The sequence below is a fragment of the Lutjanus erythropterus genome, chromosome 23 (genome assembly GCF_056507025.1).
Source record: "Lutjanus erythropterus isolate fLutEry1 chromosome 23, fLutEry1.hap2, whole genome shotgun sequence".
Classification (NCBI taxonomy): domain Eukaryota; kingdom Metazoa; phylum Chordata; class Actinopteri; order Lutjaniformes; family Lutjanidae; genus Lutjanus; species Lutjanus erythropterus.
In genome coordinates, this window is record NC_139339.1 from 15224545 (window position 1) to 15251638 (window position 27094).

The window sequence follows — 27094 nt, forward strand, 5'->3', positions numbered from 1 at the left end:
TAAATCTACCCAGATATTAACCAGGGCGTTGAGACATTATAAAACGCAATTAATTAGTACCACGCACAGAAAAAATAAACGACGTGTACAAATATCGCGAGAGTTTCGCAAATCAATGGTTCCCTTCTAGACACGAAATCTTTGGATTTTAGGACCAGCTCACTGCCCTCTAATGGGAGAAAACGACGATTAAACCGGCGACTAAAGTTTGATATATAACAACGGTGAGTACTCGCTTTTGTGTGAATGCATCTAACTAATCATGACACCAGATTCTAACAAGAAAATAGCAAAAACTTAAGCGAAGTCATTTCGTAAAGCGGAATCGTAACCTATAGTTGTGTTTTTGTTTTGCAGTCGGGTAATGTAGTTCACGTAACGGTCACGGCAGATGACAACTGTAGGGCTTGGTGTGTCGTGAAATACATTAACCAGAGGCCTCAGGGGCAGTCAAGCCGGGAGACGAAAGGTCAGTTATACAGCTGAACGTGGTCGAGTAAATCATTGAATTTATTAGATTTATCTGTGACAGTGTGTGTTCACAGACTCGTTGGAGTGTCCCAGCGGGTGTGTGTCCCTGCTTGTGTCTCTGTTAGCTCGCTTTAACGTAGTTTAATGTTCATTTACAGTAATCTAACGGTACAACTAGTCTGACAAACTCCAACAATAATAAGTGGTGCAGAAGTCAAAACTGCGTGTAAGCATTTTGAAATTGGTCACTTAGGATTATTTTCATAAGCTGCAGCGTTTATTTGAAACAAGGAAACAATAAACGCATTCAGTGCTTTGTAGTACCAACGCTCTGCGTACTCATGCCCGTGAAGCCTGCAGGACATGCATGAAGAAACACACTAAAAATCCAACATATCTACGTCGTATGACCTTTGAGGAAGGAACGGCTCTACCAAATGAAATACACACTTTTTTTCCCCCACAATTGTCCGCATTTGTTTATTTGCTGTTGGTCTCCAGATAGCATCTAAAAATGATTACAGACTCATGGTGAGTCAAATTAAAATGCTCAGAATAGAAAAATACATATAGATTATAAGGAAATGATACGCATGTAAGAATATGTGCATTTTACTATATTAAATAACAGAGTAATAAAACCATTATGCTATAACAGAATATATAACAAATGAGAAGTATGCAAATTATGCCTTATTACATTATGTAAAAGCAATATATGTAGGGAACAGAAAATATCAAAAGAAAATCTAAGGTTTTCGTACAAAAATGTGCATCATACTATACAATATAACAGTGTAAATAAGTATGTGTTGCACAGTTACAATTGAAGTTTCCCTTGGAAAAACAGATTTTTACTATTTTATTTATACCATCTTAATTTGTTTGTTTGTTTTTTCTAGGTTGTTATGCTGTAGGTTATTATTAGATTTGTGGTCGTCTTATTTTATAGGCATATCTTTGTGTGGATAAGACAACCGTCATGTGGGATATACTGCATACTACATGTAGTGCTGTGTGCTACGTGTGGACTGTACTACTAACATATCTATTTATAACAATACACCTACACCTGTGAAACAGAGAGGGTCGTGTCTAGATAGTAAACCCCATACCCGCGAAAGATCTCGCGAGAGTGTTCATTTAACCCAAAACATGGTCTTACCCTAACCCTAACAAAATGTTTTCTGTCCCCACACCTATGTAGATCTTAATGACATTGCTTTCACATATAAAATGTGATAAATTTGTACAACGCAACACGAGGTAACAACACACACAATTCTCGCGAGAATCAAGGATACCATCAAGCAGGTGCGTTGACACCTACCCAGTGACGTACTGAACCGTCCTGTAGATTTCTTTGGCGCTGGTTTCCTTGATATGAAACACAAACAGACCTGAGATGACTCTTTCAGTGTTTTCATGGACTCAGCAACAGGTGGAAGCTGCATAAATAATGAAACTTAATGTTTTCATCTTCACATGAGAGTAAACTGATGTTTCTGATTGAATAATTTGGCAGGAATGATGAATTACGCTCGGTTTCTGACAGCTGTCAGCGCAGCCAGGAAGCCGTCAGCCATCAGGATACTGAGTGAGTACTTCATCTGAATAATTTATACTCAAACATGTTTTTATGCAACGATTCATGGTATAGATGTTTTCATTTTTGCAGGGTTTCTGCAGGTCTTTAAAAAAAATCTAAAAATCCAATAATCTGAATTCCAGGCCTTCAGTTTTTATATTTAAATATTGACAATTTTGCAGGTCTTAATTGACTGAATAATGAAGTTAACATTACTTTCACAAAATTGAAATAACTTCTTTCTCGTGTTTGAATATTTTTTTGTGAAAATAAGTATTGATCACAACTATAAAACCAAAGCTTATACAAACGATGCCAGCGTGGAATAACTGAAATTGCATTCACAATGATCATAAAAAGTTTTAAATGTAACTTTTTGAAACCTACAAAAACATACAGAAAAGTGACAAAGTTGCGTTATGAGGTGAAAACAGATTTATCTGCTAGGTGGCAAAATTTAGCATCTGAAATAGCAAACATTTCCTGGTTTCATCCTCTCAGATGAGAGGATTTGCTGCTTTTCTTTGTCTTATGTGATAGTAAGATGTAGTAATCTGCTGCTCACTTACAGTATTACCAATGCTACGGTGCCAAAGTACTTAAATTATTTTTCACTTTCAACTTTGGAAGAGGAAGCTTGTCAGACTTCATACCTTTTCTTTTCAAAATCCAAAGGGGCAAGACCATATTTTTCTACAGTGCAGCAGGACAGTAGAATAACTTGCCCTCAACTGTGAAACTGGGTATTAAAGTGGCCAGCAATCCAGCATTGATTTTTGGTGTATGATAATAAAAATAATACTAATGCTTCTAATTAAACAAAGTATTAAAAAGAAAAAAGAAAGGTACAGGTGAGCTAAGAAAGATGTAATGACGATTGTCTTATTTTGAGCAAATTAGTCAGTGTGTTCTTTGTTATAACAGTATGTGAAAAAACAAATGTAACTCTAAAAAATATATCAATATTGGCCTTTTACATAATAATAATAATAATAATAATAATAATAAAGATTAGTAAAAACCAGAGAATGTTGACATTCTTTCTTAAGAAATGATGCATACAATTAATCGATTCTAAAAATGGTAAAATGTCGTTGCAACTCTAACAAACTGTTGGTTACAGTACCGATTTCTGTAAGCATTTAGCCAACATTAGGATCTTATAATATGTATTATAACCTCAGTATGAGGTCCTCATCATCTTCTCTGTCTCCACCTGTATTAAGCCGAGCTGCAGCAGCGGTCACCTCCGTCCCTCATCTCTTTGGCTGGAGGAGCGCCAAACCCCAACACCTTCCCTTTCCAGTCAGCGACCATTACGGTGAAGAATGGACCGACTGTCACCTTCGATGAGACGGCGATGAAGAGGGCTCTTCAATACTCGGCCTCAAATGGGTGAGAGACCGAGACGGACGTCCTGAAATCAGTTACTTCTTCATCAGATTAAAATGTGATAGTTTTAAGATACAGTGTGTCAGGCTGTTGTAGTGAAAGCACAGCTTATCAGCCTCAGTGTAGCTGCACTTTGGAAATTAAGAATTGTCCTCATGTTGTCCTGTTGCAAATTATACTTTTCTTTATGCATGTGGCCCTCTCTAGTAGTGATTATGTAAGTTTAATAGTTGGAAAGTCCAGACATTGAAGACCTTTTTTTTTTTTTTTTTTGGTAGATCTTAACTTTAAATGACATCAGGAAAGCAGCAGCACATGGAGGTTTTTATTCTGCTGTGACCTTTATCTCTTTATCACCACCTGTATAAAACAAAACCTCAAGTGAATATCTCCACCAGCAGATTCCAGTGCTTTTTGTTGGGGAATCACTGATAGTAGATAGACAAGGATCATGAAGCATGACCTCTCTGGTTTAATCCAAACTGGCCCTCATTTCTTGTCATCTCTCCCTAATAAATACATAAAAAGCCCTACAAGTTCATACAACTGGACTGTAAACCCATAAAGAATATAAAGTTTATTGCTACTTTTAATGCTCGCAGTTCTCTGCTGTGGTATTTTTTTTATCTGCACTTCCAACAAATCACCAGTCAGTCAAACAGTGTGACCAGTGATACCCTGTTTCTGGGGTTTTGTGTTGATGTAGTGTACGTTTTTGTGGTGAAGCCCTTTCTTTGTCTCTTCTATTAACAAGTCTTTGCGGTCACAACAAACGGAGGGTACGCTGATGTCCACACAGAGTGGAGTTTTCTAAGCAGAAATGTCTAATTTCAAATCCTACGTAGAATCCCGGAGCTGCTGACGTGGATGAAGAACCTGCAGAAGAACCTCCACAACCCGCCGACCGCCAGCTACACGCCTGAGAGGGGCCAGATGGACATGTGTGTGACGACGGGGAGCCAGGAGGGGCTCTGTAAGGTACTGACACGACCAGCTGCAGCACTGCTGTTCACTCTCACACACGCTGTCTGTGTAAGCAGCTGTTAGAGGCCAAAAGACATGAAGATGTTAGTGTCATTAATGTTCTGTGTGGGGAACAGCTGACTGCTGAACCTCCAATACACGATGATGATCATCATATAGTGAGAAAAGTATTGATTTTTACATCAAACTTGTTTCATCTTTTTTTAATTTAAGTAATTTTGGTTACATATTTGACCTCTGCCACTCCCTCCCTCCCCCTATCATAGAGACATTTTTGATCTTTAGAGACAGAAAGCAGGTGAAAGCTGGGAATCTAAAGTTTTTCTAGCCATAAATCTGTGACACTGAGTTTTCTTTATACATCTATTCAAATCTTGAAACCTTGTTTTAGCAGGTTTTAGGTTGATAGCATTTATTACACAGACCTGGTGTGCAATTTGACCATTTTTTTGACATCTTCTTATGATGATAAATTATAAAAAAGGGCAAAAATCCCTCCAAAATGTCACATTAATACACCAAGACCTTGAGGAACACCATAGGAAAAATATGCTGTGATTTGGCTTCGAAAACTTTTGACGATTTCTGTACAAATGTCATTTTTCATCAGTTGGAAAATGACCATGCTAGTTTTTGTCTTTCCTCTTGTGAAAGTTGTTGCTATATTTTATATTTCCTCTTGATTATATTGCATGTTTGCTTATTTATTATGTATTGATTCTTATTGATGCTTTTTTTTCTATTTTATTATCCACTTTTCTGCTGTAACACAGCAAACTTCCCCATGTGGGACTAATAAATTATTATCTTATCTAATCTAATCTTATCTTTAGAACTGAGCATAAGAGAGTAATGATGGCCGTCGAGTTGAAGAGGTTAAATTAAAATTCATTCAAATTATGGCATTATTATTTTTAAGTCAAATTATTGTGTTTTTCTTCCTGACTCATCAGACAGGTCTGGACTACACAGGAACATTGTTTGCCACAAATGGTCTTAAATTGCTTTAAGCGCAAATCTGCTCATATTAGTGGTTTTTGCATGAGGCTCATTGATTTCCAAACACGTTTCTCTTTCTGTTTGTTCACTGCTTTGGGGTTTTAGGTGTTTGAGATGCTGGTCAACCCCGGAGACAATGTTCTGCTGGATGCACCAACGTACTCTGGCACACTGGCAGCGGTGAGAGCGCTTTCTTTGTAACATCACACACATTCAGTACAAAAATAGTGTCTGGTCAAAAGTGTATATTTTATCACGTTTGTTCAGAAGTCTCATCATTCAGGCTCTTCAGGTGCTGGAGAAAATGTGGCTCCCGAGAAAATCACTACCACTTGTCTGACCCATATTAAGGGGCTCAACATATCTGGGGGCCCGTCTATGTGTGTTTTTCCGCACCGCCGTTAGTTTTGTAGACTTTGTTTAAAACTCAGGTGTGGATAAGTGCTGATGGTGTCTTGTCTTTAGTGCCTCAGCATTTTTTGTTTTTGCACGGTTACTTGTGTTTGCAAACTGTGTCATAACAACTTTCTCTCTCCACCCTCCACGTGTTAATTGATGCACAGTTTGACACTGTGGGTTGTTGCTTTGATTCTTTGTATTTTTGTTGGTTACTTGAATACTGCCTGTGTTTTGTGTGCTTTTTTTTGCAGTTTTGTGCACATGCTTTTCTGGATGCCACTGATTTTGTGCTGCTCTGTCTGTCTGAACAGTGTTTTTGTGTGCTGTGCCAATTTTACAGGGCCATGGTTTTTTTTTGTCAGCCCTGACTCAGCATATTTTATGTGGTCAGTTTTTTGTTGACACTTGCTCTGGACAATGGAGTTCAATCTTGAAGAGTTTGTGGCACAACCCAGCTGTCATAAGTCCCATCTTTGTACAAAAGATCATTTCACTGTTATTGCCGATCACTTTATCACTGTGAGTTACGGTCTTGTCACCCTGTTGCACCACAAATGAGTTCACCTGTTGGCAAGCAAGATCTGGGGGGAATTCTCCATCTTAAGGAGGTCAAAGCTGAAATACGCTGCTTAGATAGAAAAGAAAAGGCAAGGCAAGGCAAGGCAATTTTATTTATATAGCACCATTCATACACAAGGCAATTCAAGGTGCCTGGAATTTTGGAAAACTGAGGAGGACACTAAAAGGAGCTTAAATTGAGGCAGTCTTCACTGTGTCTCAACTTCATTCAAATGAATTTGATGTTAACAATATTCATGACATGCTTTTTCTTCAGGGAGGCTGTTTCAGCTCCCAAGAAGCAAATCACTACCACTTGTTTTGGCATAAGATCTACACAGAATTGGTGTCTAGTGTATGCATAAATATATATATTTCGTTTTCTCAAATGAGAACTACCATGTTGTCTATTTTTGTGTAAAATTATACTTTAATATACTGGAAGGTTTGCTCACTCTCTAAAGGTATTTAACTAAAGATGACTGTATAAACTGTTGTGAACATGTGATTCCAAATAAAGGTTTAAAAAAAAAAAAAAAAACAGACATTCACATATTTTTTACAGTGGCTTCTGTAGCTCCTCTAACGTTTTTCTGTCCTCTGTAGCTTCAGCCCCTCGGCTGCAACATAATCAACGTTCCCAGTGATCAGCACGGCATGATACCTGCAGCCCTGAAGGAGGTTTTGTCTCGGTGGGACCCCGCAGAGGTCCACAAGCCCGGAAGCACCGCTCCCAAGGTTCTCTACACTATCCCCAACGGAGGAAACCCCACCGGTGCCTCCATGACAGCTCAGAGGAAGCAAGAAGTGTACGAGGTTTGTCACACAGCTCCCACTGCACGGACACACACAGTCTGCAGATGAACTTAATGAATTTCTCTCAGTCTGATTTATGCAAAGCGGTCAGTGAAGCGCTGACTCCACTAATTGGAGCTTGTTGTGAGCCTGATTTCCCTGCAGATTCACTCTGTCACTTTCTGTTAATGTCTGTTTCATAGCTGGCCAGGCAGTACGACATGCTCATCATCGAGGACGACCCGTACTACTTCCTGCAGTTTGACAAGGTACAAAAAGAATAGGGCTGTACTGAATGTCATTATTTTACATTCAGAGCGTCTTTTAAGGTTTTGAATGAAGCTTTGATTGTGTGTTGTCCTCAATTTTAATAAAGTCTTTCATCACATTTAATGATTTTTTAAATTTAATGAATTTTCTCAGTAGAGGTGTAATGATTAATCAATTTGATTGATTAATTGTTTTAAGATAAAATGTTGAAAATCTCTGACTTCTGTGTTTCAAATGTGAATATTTTCTGGCTTCTTTACTCCTGTATGACAGTAAGCTGAATATCTAAGTTGTGGACAGTATCTTGGGTTTTGGGAAACAGTGATCAACATTTCTCACCGTTTATGGACCATAGAACTAATGGATTCATTGAGAAACTGTTTTGCAGATTAATTGATAATGAAAATAATCATTCATTGCAGCCCTATTCCTGTTCATACAGGTTTCTGCCTCCCTTTGTGTGTTTCACCAAGAGATATGAATTACAGCAGAATATTTCATAAGATAAAAACTGGAAATGTGTGTATCACGTGTGTCAGAAACAGTCCTACACAGCCACCACTGGAATGTAATTCTACAAATAGTGTAACTCCTAATATTTTTATTTTAGCCTAATCTTTATCTGCAACTGTGCGGAAATACCAGGATGAATACGCTCACAAAAACAGCATTTGAATGTTGATATATAATTTTAATGTCAAGCTATGAACTGTTCAGTATGTCCCTAAAATAGAGTTGGTTCACCTGCTCCTCTCCTCTCAGCACTGAGACTTGGATACAAACTGATTCACGTTATGTCGTCATGTGTTCGGCAGCCGTGGGCTCCCACTTTTCTCTCCATGGACGTTGACGGGAGGATTATCAGGACAGACTCCTTCTCTAAGATCCTGTCTTCAGGGTGAGTGAGTGAGTGTGTGTGTGTGTGTGTGTGTGTTATTTCAGTGCATGTGAAGCTCTGCTGTTACCATTTAAGACTCTATTGACTCTGTTGCTACAGTGTCAATTCAGGACCTTCTGTGTAAACTGGGTGTTTTTCCAGTCTGTCATACGGTTTAATTTGCTGTTATATTTCCCCACTCGTCACATCAGATGGTTATGAACTAAAGCATGTTAACATCCCTGTCCATTAACTTTGGTGTACTTCGCTCTGCGGCTGTTTCTCATGGTTTTGGCCATTAGTTCCAGTTAAAGGGACAGTTCACCCCAAAATCAAAAGTGCAATTTTTTTTCCCTGGCCTGTTGTGCAATTTATCCCAGTGTCTCTTTCTTAAGTCATTACCAGTTAATCAAGATAATTTACAGACCATGTTGTGAGAAGTTTTATGCAAGAACTTCTTTCTTTCTGCAGTAGAATCTACTGCTGAAGAGTTCTAGAAACTGTCAGAATTAGAAAATATTCTTTTACTTTACTTAACATCAAAACAAACTAAAGTTGGAGAAACATGCAGCAGTGTAAACATATTTGTAGACTTACAGAGAAATAAAGTGGGTTTTTTTCATGTATTTATGTACACCACAATATTTCAAGTGATAACATGTTAAATATTATACACGCATCTATGTGAGAGAAGTTTTATGCATAACGACACCACCATGTGTTTATGTCTTTGACTGCTTGTCTGTGTGTGTTTTTTGTTTTAGGCTGAGGATTGGTTTTGTGACTGGTCCCAAACCGCTGGTAGACAGAGTGGTGCTGCACATTCAGGCTTCAACAATGCACACTAGTACCTTCACACAGGTTAGTAAAAACCTAACTTTCACACCACCACACCCTGTTCAACCAGTATGTTGCATTGCCGGTTCAGCTGTAAACAGGTTCCTGCACTGAGCTGCAAGGAGTAATTTCTAATTTACATTCATTCCTAATGCAAAAAGGAAACATGCTCAGAACCATCTGCAAATATTTGGCATTGGCTGGCTAAAATAAAACAGTGCCAACAATGCATATTTCTGAACAGAGTCATCAGTCTTGTATGCTCTTGCCAGTGAGATGTGGTTTGTGTCTGGATCAGCAGCAGCTGCAGAGCAGGTTTTAATAAGGAAGCAGATTAATTAGGATCTGCAGTCATCCTCCTCTGATTCAATCCTCGCCTCTGCTTTTAATCTGAACTGAAACACTGGCCAATATTTGAAATGCATGCGCATGTGTACAAAATGCTAATTTTCTTTCATGTGATGACAAATTTGAAACAAGAACTGGCAAAAACAGACATTTAAAGACTCCATGGTGAAAGAATGAAAGGTGTGCCATGCTGCAGCATCATTTTACAGTCAAATTATTTTGTTCCACGTGATCCTTATTTGAATCTGTGCCAGTCATTTTATTATATAACCTGTGTCCTGCTCCTCTCAGCTCATGGTGTCTCAGTTATTGCACAGCTGGGGCCAAGAAGGTTTCCTCCAGCACATAGACGGGTACGACACTGATTCATTTGACTGGTTAAGAAAATAATTTGGTCAAACAGGGCCTGACACTCAGCATGAACCCGTTTTGTTTCCTCACACAGGGTGATTGAGTTTTACAGGAAACAGCGTGATGCCATGATCAGCTCTGCAGACAAGTGGCTCAAAGGTTTGTGGCATCAGTGGTGGAAGAGAAGAAAAACAAGCACTTCTGACAGTTTGGCAGCTTTAACACTGAAGGTTTCAAAATACTTTTAAAAAATCACCTTTGCAATGCACTGAACACATTTGTTCAACCATATTATAGCTCACATTGAACACATTTTGGTGAGAAACATTAACTTTTGTTTGTTTACAAGAAAATGGCACATGGTAACTTTAATATTATTTTACTAAAAAAAAAAAAATGGCAAAAATAAAAACCTGTATCAAACCAGAGCTGACATTTATGGAAGCCTTTTTTCATACCAGTGTGATGAACAGACGCCCAAAGACAGAATGAAAATCTTTCACAAAATAATGACTTCATTATCTCAAAATATTGATTTAATATCTCAAAATAATGAGAAACTACTTTGAGAAAGTTTCTCATTATTTTGAATGATATAAAGTTATTATTTTGAAAATCTAATTCATTATTTTCAGATATTGCTTTAAAAACTGACTCATTATTTTGAGATTCTGACTTCTGACTTTGAGATACTACGTCATTATTTTGAGTGAGTTGGTCGTTATGACTTACAGGATCTGTTGCCTCATATTTTGTGACACTCTTCTAGATGGTCCAATTAGCAATATAAAAAAGTGACTAGCTTTTGTCCTCACTGTTGCTAAAATAAAGTTGCTTTTCTGTTAATTCCATGTAAAATAAAGATTCAAGATTGGTCACTGTTATAACTCACTAAACTGAAATGACCTTAGTTAATGTCATGTGTTCTAGAAAGCTCCAGAAAACCGAGTCAGGAAAAAAGAACAATTTGTGTATTTAGTGTCTTATTATTTGTGTTTATATTGTGTGTTTTGTTAAGTATGGGTCATAGTCTAGACTTTTCTTGTTTGTTTGTGTTGTATAACTTAAGAAAAAAGAAATGACAGCATTGAGACGATACATAAAAAGAGAAATTAGCTATCCAGACTATTCCCTGATTGGAAAAAAAATACTTTTTATTTTATTTTATTGAATTAAGTCACAGTACAGCCTTGTGTTGTCTCAGAGCCTCCACCTAGTGGCCATTTAATGAACTACATATTAACACATTTCCACATTTAGACATCAATTCATTTCACTTGTAACAGCACCAACATCTTTGATAGATTATGTGTAGTCCAGATTTAGTTAAATGTCAAGAATTTTTACAGAGGCAGCAACAAAAAAAACCACAGAGGAAAAATTCTGCCTGCAGTTATGAGTCAGAAAACTCATGCCCAGGCAGGCTTTTTTTTTTCCTTCTCTTTCTCTGACTCTAGCATGTGTGTGTGTGTGTGTGTGTGTGTGTGTGTGTGTGTGTGTGTGTGTTTATGTGTGTGTGTGTGTGTGCGTGTGTGTGTGTGTGTGTGTGTGTGTGTGTGTGTGTGTGTAGATGTAGCAGAGTGGCACACCCCAGCGGCAGGCATGTTCCTGTGGATCAAACTAAAGGGCATAGCTGATACCCAGCAGCTCATTATGAAGAAAGCCTTGGAGAAAGAGGTCAGCACACAACTCAACACAAATCCTTTTGTATTTTAGATTAAACCCTCGCTTATGAATTTCTTTTTCTGATCTGTCTACTGAAGGTTAACCCATACCTACTGTTCTCTAATATACTTCTAAAACAGGTACCCAGAATGCATTTCAGTGTTTTTTTTTTTCCCCCTCTGTTTGTGAGCAGAGGTTTTGCACCAGGGCGAGGCAGGTTTTGTGTCTGAATAGGAGTGTAGGATGGTGCATGTAAAGCAGCCATTATGTGCACTGTGAGTGGGTTCAGCCACTGAGTGTTTTCCCTCCCACACACACACATGCACACACGCACACACACACACACACACACACACACACACACACACACACACACACACACACAGACAGTATTTGTAAATCCCTGCTAGCTGGTAGCTTATTGGCCGTGTGTATAAACAAGTGTGGGTACAATCAGGCTTTTCCAAGGTCTGCACAGTAGGCGTCTCTCCTCTGAGTCCAAGATATTTAAAACTTCCACACAGCAGACAGTAAAGAGTCTCTGTCTTCTGTGATATCAGAGGAGGAAAAAACAACTCTTAGGATTAAGAGAATCCCTGTCTGTGCTTTATCTTTCCCATGATTCAAAGCTGTAATAACCGCCTTCAGGCCTCTCTCAGTGTTAGGCTGTGAACTGTAACAGGCAATCAAAGATTTTTAGTAGCAGGCAGTACTTTGACATTTTGGAAAACACTCTAATTCACTTTCCTGCAGACGGTTATCCGAAAAGATTGATGCCACGTGGGTCTGTACTCTTTATTTGGATTCCCATTAACTTCCACAAAGTGGCTGTTCTCCTGGGGTCCACACAAAGAAAACAATAAAAAGACAACCATTTAAAATCACACAGTATCAATAAGACAGTAAAATACAATAGAAAGCCAAAATTCAGATCAGTAGATAAGTGAAAGTGAATCTACACATGCAGCAATAAATAATCACACACCACAAGAAAGAAAATAAACTAAAAGGTTCTGAAACAGCAATAACACAAAATAAGATCATGAGTCACACGTGTGTTTGTGTTTGTGTGCTAAAGGTGCTCCTGGTTCCCGGAGGTGTCTTCATGATCAACAGTAGTGACCCCTGTCCCTACGTCAGAGCGGCCTTTTCTCTCTCCACACCAGAGCAGATTGATGAGGTACACACACACAGAAACACATACAAACACGCACACACAACACACACTCCTTAACTGACTCTAATCTGTCACAAATCTTTCGACAGGCCTTCAGAAGACTCTCTTCTCTCATCAAAGAGGCTTTGTGATCAAAGATGTATTTTCCTGGGAAGACACTGCATTTGTATTAACTTAATGTTGAAGACTTTTATATTGAAATATATAATTAGGTTTGAATATATTTAATGCTGTGAAACCTCTGACTTTAGCCATGCCTCAGTCATTGTCTGATTATTCAAAGCTATTCGGAACAATGAATGAGTTTTAGAAAGCAGAAAATACAGTTGTCATTACAGTGACATCGTGTCATTACACTACAGTGAAGATGTCTTTATCTTTACCATGCACAAAAAAGTAAACTTTTTTATCATTCTGTATTTTGTCTTTTGTGTGTGTATGTTTTTACAAAATTCAGTGTTTGTAACTGCTGCTCCACCAAAACCTCAAAACATCAAACAGGGTTACACCTATTCAAACACAGCGTCGATGTGAGCTAGAGCTTAAAATGCAGTTTGCCTGGTGAGTGGATTTCAAATTTTGCTTTTGCTTTATTCAGAATCAGAAATACCCGATTGATCCCAAAGGTGAAATTGGTATTGCAGTCTGGCAAAGACTCAACAGGCATGTTTTGGCAAAGTGTTGTTTCAAAAAAGGTGGTACACATAATGATTGACAGTCTGTCTAATCTTCATGGATATAATTCACTCTCTCCAAAGCAACCAGACTACTTTGGCAAAAACAGTCATTTTAACTTGCAAAACACAGGAGCTGGCGGTTTACGACAGCCTCAGTCGGTTAGTTTGTTCTTTTTATTGTGTGACTTTGGATAAATACCTTTTACGACCCCTCTTCAAATAATCAGAATTATCCCTTTTAACTCTTATGTTTCTTTCCTCTAAAGACTTAAAACACACTTCTCACATAACTGTTTCATAATGAACTACAAGTGTTGCGATTTATCAGTTTCTGCTTCCCTTTGTACCTTTGAGGTGGGTGAAATTGAGCCAGAAATCAACTTCTGTTTTTGCCTTTGCTTAAAATTTTGTAAGTTTGTGACAAATGGTGACTTACCTATAAAAGTAACCTTTTTTAACCTTAAAGTTAAAGCTTAAGTGTGGGACTTTTATATACAAGTAAACATTCATTACATTCAAACCCAAAGTTCACACACTGCTGATTAAACCTATCACCACCTGGTAAATCTTTCTGTATTTCAGAGTATACCAGAGATTTTAAATCTGATGCATCTGAGCCAATATTCTGTAGTGATGCATTTTAGGTTAAGCAACAATGCAGCTATAATATGTAATATTCTCACACTAAAATGTCTATAAACATTGGCATTATGTTATATATTTAACTGAGATGTATCCTAAATGTTTGCAACAGTGTTAAAAGTCAGCTGGTGCAACAGAGTGGTTTGTGTTTCTTTCCTGATGACCTGAGAAAAGTCACAAGTTCAAGTAAAGAAAAACAGGTTTGTTTTTTTTCTCATAACAGTACCTGCTGACAGCAACAGAGTCCGTCTGTAAGTGCAAACTGTTTTCTTTTCCTTTGTGCAGACTTTCACCCTGCTGTGTTAATATGCAGCACTAGCATTGTGTGTAAATAAGAGGGTCAGAGGCTTAAAAAGCAGGCTTTTGCAAGACTTAGTGAAGAAAGGTATAAAAAATCCTCATCATAAATGTGTAAGCAGTATTGAGCAAGTTAGCAGTCTACAGTAACTAAATGGGCAGGTAAAAATAATGAGCTTATCATACTGAATGTTTGCATGTAAAACTTGAACACAGAATATACTAATTATCTGATGTTTCATTCTGAGACAAAGATCAGAAGTGATGAATTACAACAAACACTTTACACACAAACTAAGACACAACCGCACCCGGTGAAAATCCATTGTTTCTATACATAGATGGAGCATTATTGACTTAGTTATTGAGTGTTTGCTGAGGCCTTGGTACAGAGTGTCGATTTCACAGGTTCAAGGTCAGTCACACAAACAAACAGCTTGAACAGGCAGGATAACCCTGATGTGGCCTTTATTTAGAAGTGCTTCTTTCCTGCCTTCATTTCTTCCAGGAATGTTTTTGTTCCAAAGGGAAGTTTGCTGTTTCCCCCCGTTTTTATGTCCCTGATAATTTTTGTTTGTTTTGTCTGCTATGCGCAATAATACAGTGTCTTTTCCATACTCCAAACTGTACGCTCTAATTGACAATAAATTCAGAAGGGAATGTGTTTTTTTTCCAGTCACCATGGCATGTCACCACAAAAGTTAAATGCATTTACATTTTATATTTATGTAAGGAAGTTTTTCACCCAACTTGGCATTTTTCCTCAATTTTATGGAGCATTTTGGCATCCTTTCTGTCAGTACTTTTGGTTTTCTAATTCCCTCCTCTCTCATTAACCTCATTTAAAGTTGCAGCAGGGATTTTTTTAAAAAGAAAAAGCTGTATTGTAAAACAACAGACAATTATTTTAAACAATTATTTTGGATTAACCAAAGTCACGCAATTACACAAACAAACAAACAGATCGAGGCAGCGGCAAACCAGCAACTTTTGTGCTCTGCAAGGCAAAAGGTAAATGAGGTAAAAATGTCTATTTTTGTCTAAATTGTCCACCACCTGCTGTAAGTAACACACTTGCTGTGTCTAAATTTGTGTACTTCTATACTTACACTTCTTGTTTTGAGTGCGTAAGTAAGAAGAAGAAGAAGAAGAATGCCTGCCTTCAGTTTGCCCACGAAGAAGAAGAAGAAGAAGAAGAAGAAGAATGCCTGCTTTCAGTTTGCCCACGAAGAAGAAGAAGCCAAATAAATAAATAAATAATAATTAGCTATGTGAAAGCCAATGACAACAGCCACAATCTTTAACTTTCTATGTTAGGCAGCTAAGCTAGCTATCTTTTCAGGATGTAAATTAAATTTATTTCCTCTAAAAATGAACTGAGATGCCCCGAGAGTCCCCACGAAGAATTTGCATTATTGTTATTACAGTGACAAATACTATTAATATTCCAAACCGTAGACTTAATAACCGTTTATTCACTTTTACGGCCACCTGTTCTGTCAATACAGCCCAGACACCTCTGCCATGTTGCCACCCAGTCCAGCCTGAAGTACGGAGAATCTGGCTGTCGCTCACAGTACAGTGGCGGAACAGCGGTGTAGGAGGAGGATGGAGATGCCGGAGAAATAGCTGACGACTGAACATCGACTGTTGTGTTTCCCAGCAAACATGAGCAGCGACAGACCATGATGTGAGTATGAGGGGTGTGATTTATCGACTGTTAAACGTGACATTTGTCCGGTTTTGGAGAACGTTGAGCCGCTTACGTCGACGCTGAGTTGGTCGTTTGCTGGACCGCTGGGCTCGCGGTATCGTTACTGCATTTCTCGGCAAAAATCCGCTGCTTAATCCAGTCTCTAGCGATGGTAATCGGCAGTAATATTTATTACTAACTGTTAGCTACACATTAAATAATATATCGTTTTGTGAATTTGAATGAGCTTTGCCATAAACGCTTGTAAACAGTGTGCAGTGACACAATTCTGGAAGGGTCCCGTGATATAGAACCACCGGCCAGCACATAGCCGGATCCCACGCCCGTGTTTTGTGCTATACAGCGTTTTAATGGCACAGTTTGAGTCGACGACACCCTGAAAACACACTGTAGGTAAGACTAATATGTACAGCAAACTATCTACATCGCTACGAGTTCGTAGTTTACTCAGATATAGTCGCTAGCGATGCCATTCCGGTAGCTGTATGCTGGGAGAAGAGGCGAGCTAGACAATAGACGGAGCCCACACCGAGCTCCGTTATGTTGTAGTGTGGCTTTGTTTTCATATTAATCAAACCTGTCATAACAGAGGATGATGCTACTTGTCAATAAGTAACGTTACAAATATTTCTCTCAGTAGCATTGTAAATTACAGAAACATGCATTTTTGCATTGTTTTCATGATGTAACCCCTTTTAGCTGTCAACAAGCAAAGATTTGATTGAAGAAATACATGACCAAATGCTGGTGCTAGCTAACTATACATGAAAAAGATCGGCGTGTTAGTAAATTAGTAACCTCTGGTGAGTGTTCAGGGCTGACATAGAGCTGGGTGATTGTGCTTCAGACAAAGGCTGTTTTTCTTGAGGGGTTGTTAAATACAACCCCCCAAGATTTCAAGGAAATGGGCATCAATGATTGTTATTACATGTACTAAACCACTGTTGCTGAGGTAGGATTTAATTATAATTATATACTTGTGAGAAACAAACAAAAAAAAACTTGATTTAATAGTACACAGGGTAGAATATTTTTAAGTACTGGCCCAATAGGCCACCAAACCCCTATTGGTGGCCTAAGTACATTTTTTGTGGCCTAGATGTAAACGCATGTAAAAACAATACAGCACATGCAACTTAATGCCTTTTAACATTCACTCCCTTAACTGTGACACTTGTGTTGTCCACTTTCTTTAATAGGTAGCTAATTTGAAAAATACTCATCATTATTTCCCAGAGCCCTGTTTTGCTTGAAAAATGACTGAAACAATTACTTGATGATCAAATAGCAGCAACTAATTTTCTTTCTAATGACTGACTGATTAATTAATTGATTAGTTGACTAATCATAGCAGCTCTACGCATTTGTGAAGTTGAAACCATCAGATTTTTGGTTGTTTTTTCTTGATAATTAGCTAAATCAGTAATCAACATCGAAATACATTTTGAAGGAAAAAAATGCTTAATATGACGCTATTTCTTTTAAAGATGAAATGATTAATTAGTCTGACAAATGATTGGTCATATTTTTCAGTTTTTAAGCTGGTTGTAGCTTCTTAAATGTGATGACTTGCTGCTTCTCTCTGTTTTATATCACTGTAAATGGAATATCTTGTATATTGCACTGAACAAAACTAGAGATTCAAAGAATTGAGGTGCATTTTTACTATCTTCTGATGTTTTTATGAGTGAAATGATGACTTAATAATGGAAGTAATTATAAGTTGTGGCCAGGCATTCATTTTACAGCTAGTTATAAAACAGCCACCTTATCAGTTTGTTCCAGCTGCTGAGCATCAAGTCCTGCACAGAGGCAGGTTGTTTTGTCCTGTGCTGTCTCTAATTAATACATGCCAATCACTTTCTTCTTTTCCAGTGAGATGTTTCAAGCCGCAGAGCTGAACACCAAATTGCCTTCTACTATCAAGAGATAGCCAGTGTTCTGGATGGAGACCCAGGAGGAATGACAGAGTCTCTTCCCCCTTGGGTGATGCACCGACAGTTTGAGAAAATGCACTGGGCCGGTGGATACGTTTTTGTGGTCCTGGCATTCCTTATCGCCTCTCACACCGCCGGGGCCTTATCAGTGGACATGGATGGGAACCGTACGGAAAACAGCACTGTGACAGACGGTGGATTCGTCCCAGTTGTGTTCACAAAAGTGAGCCAGATAATTGCCCGGGAGGGTAGCTGCGCGCTGATTGATTGCAATGTCACCGGAGACCCGTTCCCCAGTGTTCAGTGGTTCAACTCCCATGGAGACCGCCTGGACACGGAGACGAATGGTAAGACTGATCGTACTGTTACTTTAACCCTGGTTTCCTGTTCTCTTTGTCACCAGTACTGCACGTCACTCATTTATAATTTAATTAGCAGCAAATGCAGAGGGGTGTCAGGTTTGTTATTTACCACAAATAAGGCTTCTGAAAGTTAATAATTAGATATTTAGGTGAATTTCTTCGTTGGACCAAGTTAGTCAGTCCTTACACAACAACATGCGCATTGCAGGGTTTCCCCCAGGAAACAATATTGCAGATTTGATAATCAAATCCTTAAGTAAATGACGGCCTAAACAATGGCCATATATATTAAATATTTGGAGATGCCCTGCCTCTGCTATAAAACATTGAGGGGAAACTCACCACCATAAACTAGTCACTTTGAATAACCAGGTTAAAGAAACACTTCCTGATTTGATCAGATGTGACCTCCATATCTAAAAAATACCCCTCAGCTAGCTCAGTGTGGATCAACATGGTTGACATACTACATTTAAAACTTTTAAGAGAATAAACTGTACGAATATAGCCACACATCCATCTTAGTAGCTGTGGTGCCATTTTTCCATTTTCCAACATATTTTTATGCACATTTTGATGTATCACATTAGAACAGGTTGGTGAAGAAGCAACATTTGAAAAAAACTTCCTCAATTTTGCAAGAAGTTTTCATGCACCTTTTTCAAACAAGTGAAGATTTACCTCGCATGACTGACCAGCTGTTTGTGCTCCGACAGTCTCCTCATCGCTCCCATGGCTCTATAATACATACGCCATTGCTCCATACAGCTCTGATGTAACCTTTTGCACATTACAGTGCTCGATGTTTCAGTCTTCTAGCCCACTCTGTTCTTATTTGCTCCTATACAAATTATTGGGTATCACATAACAACAAATACTAAAGCTGATTATGATGTTAAATCTTTATTTAAGTAAATTAATCAAAACAAAGACACTGTGCGACATAGATGCAAACCCTGTAGTTTTAGGGAAGGCTTAATTTTACTTAATATTGAGTACTTAACAGAGAGGCATAGAAGACATTTTATCCAGTTTTTTTCAAGGCGCACCAAATGTTCCAAATTAATTATTACAAGAAAATAAAGATCACTGTTTGTAAGAACAAAGAAGCTAACCCCTCATCTTATAATTAAGTGCAGTTGTAGGCATTCAGACGTTGGATAAAAATGTTAGTAGAGGTGTAACAATCCATCTCGATTGATATATTGTTTCAATGATCTAATATCACCAATGCAAAGTGAAAAAAATCATTCCATATCATCAACTTCAAGATGCGCCTTTATTTCAAAATTACCATGCCAGAGTTATGTCTATGAACCTTGACAGATATTATTGATCCAAATGTTGTACCTTTGTTAAATGTTATTGTTGTTAAGTCATGTTTGTGTGTGTTAGTGGAGTCAGTTTAAAGCCAACTTTACTGCACATAACTGGTTACAATTATTTAGTTATTGATGATTGTAGATATTGATGATTAAGTTTACACTATTTACAGACAGGAAGTCGGGAACCAAAGACCTTGTGGACAGTGTTGATCTTAGTACTGGTTCTAGTCTGATAAGCTGCAGACGTTGCTCTTTTCAACCTTTAATCTGAGTGAAACCTGACTACTGAACTAGACAGACTTGAGTTCCTGAGGGAGATTTGCCTCAATTATTGCACATTTTGTCTGGCAGCAGTTATTTTCTCTTGCTGTGATGGGGGCATTTGCCAATTAGATTCAGGAAATTATTCGGACAGTTGTTCTTACTAATGATTTTCATTCATGCCGTCTGTATTTGTGTAATGTGAGAAGGAATGCAGAGTGAGGAGTCGTTCTGATGCTTCTTCTGAGCCGACCTGTTGAAACCTGCCATCAGAGAGCACACGCAGCATTGTTATTATGACCCACAAACCCAGAGCAGCGTCTGTACCACCACACAGCTTTTCCCCTGGATTACACTCAGCAGTATAATTAGGAAAGGGTAGACTTTCACCACAGCAGGCTGCTGAGTTCACTCGGTAATAAACAGTGTTACTAACCTGCCCCCGCTGGTTTCCTCTGCAGATGTCTGTTTATTACTCAGACTTGTTTGATTGTAGCATTGGGCAGCACATCAATCACATCCCATGATCTGGTGGTGGAGGTAAAATTAGAAATCTAGCTCTCACATGAAAAGGCGGATGGGCGGGACGCTGTTGTCGGCCAGGCTGCATTTCCTGAGCGCCCATTCATCCCCTCCAGAGGATAGCAGTGTGGGAAATTGATAATGCTTGCAGTGCAGAAGGCGGCAGAAATGTTTTTATGGCCTCTTCCAGACTTCAGAGTACAGATTTAGAGACGCCCTCTGTGATATCTGTCCATCTTCACTCCCACTCAGCAGAGACAGCGAGCAGTCAAGGAGTTGCAGATGAATCCTCTAAATGCTTGTAGATGAATAGTAACGCACAAACCTCACAGTATGTCAACAGTTTTTGTAGGGAGCTCTTTACAACCAAAGGTAGAAAACACTGACGGTTGACAGTCATGAATGTCAGTTAACTTTAACAACCATGACACTGTGGAGACACATTGCTGTTGTGGTTTTAAAAGGCAGTTTTTCTTTGCTTCAAACTCAATAAATTAAATTTTATTCACATTCACTGTGATGGGGTTCAAAACCATGGCAGATAAAATTAAACCCTTTAGGCACTGACTTTATTTAAGGGAATAATTTGACATTTTGGGAATTGAGATTGATGCCACTCTCATGTCTGTCTGTGAGTTAAAAAGCTACGGCAAGCAGCCTGTTAGCTTAGCTTGGCATTAAGACTGAAACAAGGGGAGGGTGGCTGTCTTTGCCCAAATATACCAGAACCTCTAAAGCTCAGTAATTAAAGTCTCTGGAACTTTGGCTTGAAATATAATGTTTATAACTGTTAGAAACCCTGGTTAAAAAATATCTAATTTAGTTGCCAAGACCATTTGTGAAGACTGTGTAGGCATTGCAGATCACATTTTGATTAACAGCTCCCGTAGGAGTAGCAGCATCGAAGCTAAACAATGCACTGCTGTGGAAGATGCCCTCTGCTTGCTTCAAAGCTACCAGACTCCTTTTACAAAAAGAGGAATTTTATCTTGCAGAACAAGGGGGTTGCTGGTCTGCTCCTGCCTCGATCAGTTAGTTTGTGCTGTTGTGTGACTTTGGTATTTTTTAACACATTACTTTGGATCTGATCTAATGTTACTTGCTGTGGAACGAGGCGTCTGGAACATTAATGCAAGCTTCAGTTCCCCATTGTTTTGTCAGAGTTAAAGAGGCAGATTAAGCGGGAGCAGAGAGATTTTGTTGCACCTGATTGAGTGTCAAATATTTTTTATGATTTGTTTGTAGAATTTATTGTGTAATTTTCATAATAAATGTCCAAGCGTAATCATGCCCAATTCAAACCCAAGATAAAGAAAGTGTGCGACCAGCAGAGATTCAGCTGAGAAACAGTCCTCTCTGTAAAAGCAAACAAGATATAAAGTGTTAATTGGTGAGTTTTCAAGGTGTTGGCAGGCAGATGTTACCATTGGGAAGAGTTAGGCTAGACGTTTCCCCATTTCAAGTCTTTGTACTAAGCCAATCAGCTGCTGCTGTAGAGAGACATGAGACTGGTATTGATCTTCTTATCTCCACCAGAAAGCAAATAAGTGTATTTCTTAAAATGTTGAACTGTTCCTTTGATCTTAACAAAGGCTGTCACATCGCCATATAGGTCGATCAGTTTATCAGTCAGAATACCTTCCTCATCACCTTGATAAGAACTGATAACCAAAGCAAATAATCAGCTTTGACAAAGCTTACTACAGCCTGTATACATGCTCCAAGTGGTACATTTGAAGCTTTTTAAATTGTCTCACCGCAAGTTGTTCCAGCTTCTATCTGTGTCCATTTTAAATTTTATGAAAAATATTCTTCAGGCGTTGTGGTTGTTAATGGATGTGTTGCTGGTTAACTGACTTTGCAACAGCCCTGGTTTGAAAGTTATTTTGCATTGGTTTAAGCTAATTACGTCAGACATCTGGCTCACATAGAGATCTAAAATGATATCACACTATGAAAACACCGTGGTCAAAACCCAGGGGGACTGCTGGAAGACGCCAAGAAAGTAAAATTTAGGAAGTCCTGTTGCCCGAGCTCCTGAGCAACCACACAGTCAGTGCCAGTGACTAAAACTATCTTTATGCTTTTATGAACAGGCCCTTTAAGCATTTAAACTACAGGCACAAGCTCAGATTTTTCCAGATTCAACCCTAGTCCTAAAAATCACAAGTTTGTTTAAGTTGTGACACTGGAAAATAAGTTTACTTTTTGTACATTGGGTAAACTGACCCTTAGACTTAGTTTTAATGCTTATTTAACTTAAACACTCCCAACATGTAAATGGATTGTTCTTGTTTTGACTATTCAAACCTCAGCACACAGAGCAATCATGCCACTTGTTTAGTGAAGTCATGACAGGAGTAATAAGTTCACTGCTGCTCTCTTGTCTGAACTCACAAACACAGAGGAAAACTGTGTTCCCTTTAAAAACCATCAGCTGATTTATCAGATATCAAACATACATCATGAACCAACATGGCACACACTGAACATAAGGGGACCGGAGGTTAAGATGAGCACAGATGGAGGCTCAGGCATGAGATCACAGTGTACTCTGCTGCTGCTTTAAGGACTCGACAAATTGCTGCCAAGCTTAAAGTTACTTGTTTTCCTATTGTGTTATAAATACGGTAGCCAAAACAAAGTGTTCTCTTCAGCTGTCAGACTCCATGAAAAAAAAAACATAGAAGTACAACATGAGCAATTCTGAGCGAGCAAGTTCCTCTTAGAAAGCAGCAAACGTCAGCTGCAGTGGAGAGTTCACTGTGATTCACACAGCAGAGAAACACATGCTTTAAGAGGATTTTCAGAGTTTTAAACTTTGACCCCAAGTGAGAAAACTGCATATTTAGTGGTTTATCTAATGTCAGTGAATAATCATGTTTTTAAAAGGTCAGCAAAGTCCAATTTATTTTAGCACAGTGTGTACCACAAGTAATGGATTCAGATTTTTACTGCTTCATCACACAGATTTTGAGAATTGGTCAAACATTAGCTGGTGATCACCTGCAGTTAACGGTTCAGTAAGCGATTTTGAAGAAAAATAGTTGATTCTTGACTCAAGAATCATTTCCAGGTTGTTATATTAGCCAAACTTTGGACTGGTGGCTTGAAGATGGTTGATTGTTGAGTCTCATCCCCAGGTTGGGAAATACTGACATACTGGGACTAAGACTCAACATGTATATAACCTAATGTAAAAATGACCCCACTACTGACTTAATTTATGCCCCAAGTCAAAAGTTTCTTGATGAGTTTTGTCGTCTCATTTGCTAATTCATTCCTCTTCTATACAGCATGATGTTCATTTTGTGTACTGTGTTCCCATTTAGAGTAAAATATATGTTAAAACAGGTTACGAGTAAGGTGGAACTACCTTTTGATTGTCAGGTAATTCTCAGTGAGTCCATCCAGTGCGACACAGAAACTCAGTCAAACTGGGGTTTGTGTGGATCCTTAAAGAGCCTTAAAGTCAAAAACCCAATAATCCTAGAAACAATCATATGATCATACCCATTAAACCCAAGGTGTAATAAACCACAATTTCCCTTTAATGATTTGGCTGTTTGTTTGTTTGTTTTTGTCTTACATTCATGACACATCTCTGTGTCTGTCTGTAGGTGGGAAGTGGTGGCTGCTGGACGGTGGTGTCCTCAACATCACCAGCATCGAGTTTGCAGACCGTGGAAAGTACACCTGCATGGCGTCCAACGTGCACGGCAGCTCCAACTGCACAGTGACGCTGCGTGTGGTGTTCACTAACGGGGACATGGGCGTGTACTACATGGTGGTGTGTCTGGTCACCTTCACCATCATCATGGCCCTGAACGTCACACGCCTGTGTATGATGAGCAGCCACCTGAAGAAGACAGAGAAAGCCATCAATGAATTCTTCCGCACTGAGGGCGCCGAGAAGCTGCAGAAGGCCTTCGAGATCGCTAAGCGGATCCCCATCATCACCTCGGCCAAGACTCTGGAGCTTGCCAAGGTGACACAGTTCAAGACCATGGAGTTTGCGCGGTACATCGAGGAGCTGGCTCGCAGCATCCCGCTGCCGCCGCTCATCATGAACTGCCGCACCTTCATGGAGGAGATCCTGGAGGTGGTTGGGGTGGAGGAGATGAGGCACACGTTCGTCAGACAGGTACCGGAGGCGTGCCGTGAGGGCGCGGGCAGGGCCATCGGGGCGAGAGACGTCTTCACCATCCTGCAGGAGAGGGAGAGAGAGCGAGTGCGGGAGCGAGAGCGCAGTGAATCCCCCGCTGCCGACTCAGACAACTCCTCCGTTCACGAGCAGCCGCAGCACATTGCCATCCAAGTGTCTGTTCATCCACAGCTTGCTGTTGGTGGCTACTGCAGCATTGAAGCTCCGCCTCCGCCTGAGGCCACATCCTCTTCTCCTCCTCCCTCCTCCCCCTCGCCACTGACTCCTCTCCACCAGAACGAGCAGCCGGAGGCAGAGAGAGAGTCGGACGCCGAGCAGGCCGCGGCCGAGCCCTCAGACGAAAACAAGCCCCCTCCTTGCCAGGTGTTCTATGAGAGCCATGTGTGACGTAACAAACGCACTCTGGAGGAGTTTTCCTGCTATGCATTTCCACTTGAAGACAAAAAAAAAGGTCAACAAAACATTTTTAATTTCACATTTTTGAAAGAAACAATCACATTTTTATTTATCTTTTCTGAACAGAACAATCTTTGTAGTGTGATCTACTGAGAATAAATCAAGAGGTTTTTAGACATGTGATCGTTTTTTCTCACTTTGGACTTGAATGTACATGGGAGAAGGGGTAATCAATATCATTGTTTATGTAATAAGCAGCGAATTGTAAATGGACATTTCCTGTGTTGAGATTTTCATAGCTCAGACTTATTATTAAAAGAGACAGTTCAACCCAGAATGCACATTTTCCCCTTGTCCTGTCATGCAATTTATCCATCTAGATTGTTTTGAGTTACCTCAGCTGTAGAGTTGTCTGTCTTCTCTCTAATATCATGGAAATAAATGGCACTCTGCTTGTGCTGCCCAAAGCAAAATCAATATTATGACCCAATTACTCAAGATAATCCACAGACCTTTTTGTGAGTAGTTTCTCCAAAAGTCTACAACTCATACCAAAAAAAAAGAAAAGAAAAAAAAAACTAGGTGGATAAACAACACTACAGTCCAGGGGGAAAATATGTATTTTGATTGTGGGGTGGACTGTCCCTTTAAAGAAATGGGGTACTTCACTCTCGGGAGAGAATGATGATTTTCCAGTTTTTAGTTTCTTACAGTGCTAGGGTTTTTACAACTAACTCCAGAAATCTGCCTCAAGCTGCTCTTCATGCTGTTTTTTTTCAAAACCATGAAAGCTCAGCTTCCTTCATCCACTCAAGAATTCCCATCCAGCTACTGTTACAGCTGATCCGCTGTTATTGTACAATGTTCTGCTCACCTAGAGATGCATGCTGGACTGACAAAAAAAAAAAAAAAAAGATTTGAGAGTTTGGTCACCATTTCATGATTGTAAGGCCTACTGTATTTCTACAGGAAAAAAAAAAAAAAAAAAAAGTAAGCCAGGTGAATCTGTGTGTACAGTGTATTTCCTGATCCGGTCACACACTTCTGGGTAGTTTTTGCCTGTTTCCTTTGAAATATTTTTAATAGTATTATTATTACCCATTGTGGTGTGATTTTGTTTCTCAGATAGGTTTTTAAAGTCTTTTGTCTTCCTTCTCATCAGTAGAGAAGAGAATAGCTTCTTTTCCTCCGCTGTTTTAGTTTTTTTTAATTTAATTCCTGACCTGATCTCAGCATTGTCTTGCTTCTGCAGAGGCTTCACAGTACAGTTGCGTTTTTGCTGCATGTGAAAGTGGACAGTGGAGATGTTTGACATCTTTCTCTGGGACTAAAAGGACTCTTTTCTTCCTTCCTTTTTGCTTGGCTAACGGTCCAGTCGGTGGTGGAGATGAACTGGATGCTGTTCTGCTTTTACTGGTGCTCTTGAGATGCCTCTTTTTTGTAGTGGAATAAAATGGAAGTGCTGTGTAAGAAAAAAAAAAAGTTTCCAAAGTTCACTCTGTCGTGTCATTTTTTTTTTTCAGCTCTCAAACACGGATAACTTTTTGAACCTGGTCAGAAATGTCTGTACCCACATTAAAGGGATAGTTTGGATTATTTGAAGCAGCGTTGTATGAGGTATTTATCCATGGTCAGTGTGTTATCTACAGAAACAGAGACTAAGCAGGAAAGCTAAGCATTGTACTACTATGAAGAGGGTCAGCCGCAAATTGTATTTTAGCCACTTAAAAAATCGAAGCTGCCTTTGTGCCTTTATTAAGTGGCAAAAGTACATTTTGTTGTTTGACTACACCTGCTGCATCGCCAAACTGAGGCCGTGTCTACCACCATTTACTAAAGGTAATACACTAACTATATATGTAAGTATCTCATACAACCCCACTTCAAATAATCTGAACTATTCCTTTACTTAAAGTGTTATTTTTGTAGTTATTTGGCAGCCATCCATTCTTGAGATCTGGAACGTGACCAATCCAAAAAGGCTTCTGTATATGTGAAATATGTGTCTTTCATAAAAATGTTTTGGTCTCCTTAATTTTTTTTTTATTTCTAAGTTTCCCCCGTCTGAAAACGCTTGTGTCTCAG

The 27094-nt window shown here is 39.1% G+C and overlaps 2 protein-coding genes across 6 annotated transcripts; both read left to right on the forward strand.

Annotated features, from left to right (window-relative positions):
- Positions 1-88: 88 nt before the first annotated feature.
- Positions 89-13130, forward strand: aadat (aminoadipate aminotransferase). 3 transcript variants are annotated; one of them, XM_084712438.1, is made up of 14 exons: positions 89-224; positions 1997-2068; positions 3286-3454; positions 4297-4429; positions 5540-5614; positions 6998-7207; positions 7390-7455; positions 8272-8354; positions 9098-9194; positions 9810-9871; positions 9964-10028; positions 11440-11546; positions 12613-12714; positions 12801-13130. In XM_084712438.1, the coding sequence occupies exons 2-14, from the start codon at positions 1999-2001 to the stop codon at positions 12840-12842; spliced, it is 1281 nt and encodes a 426-aa protein (XP_084568564.1). In that variant the 5' UTR covers positions 89-224; positions 1997-1998; the 3' UTR covers positions 12843-13130. The 3 variants fall into 3 exon arrangements, with proteins under 3 accessions (XP_084568564.1, XP_084568565.1, XP_084568563.1); XM_084712439.1 differs by lacking the exon at positions 89-224 and adding an exon at positions 379-469; XM_084712437.1 differs by lacking the exon at positions 89-224 and adding an exon at positions 1857-1912.
- Positions 13131-15765: 2635 nt separating this feature from the next.
- On the forward strand, positions 15766-26491 carry mfap3l (microfibril associated protein 3 like). Of its 3 annotated transcripts, none has more exons than XM_084712429.1 (3): positions 15766-16017; positions 17917-18325; positions 24069-26491. In XM_084712429.1, exons 2-3 carry the CDS (start codon positions 18004-18006, stop codon positions 24998-25000), a joined length of 1254 nt encoding a protein of 417 aa, XP_084568555.1. In that variant the 5' UTR covers positions 15766-16017; positions 17917-18003; the 3' UTR covers positions 25001-26491. The 3 variants fall into 3 exon arrangements, with proteins under 3 accessions (XP_084568555.1, XP_084568557.1, XP_084568556.1); XM_084712431.1 differs by lacking the exon at positions 15766-16017 and adding an exon at positions 16057-16192; XM_084712430.1 differs by lacking the exon at positions 15766-16017 and adding an exon at positions 16257-16434.
- The last annotated feature ends 603 nt before the right edge of the window (positions 26492-27094 follow it).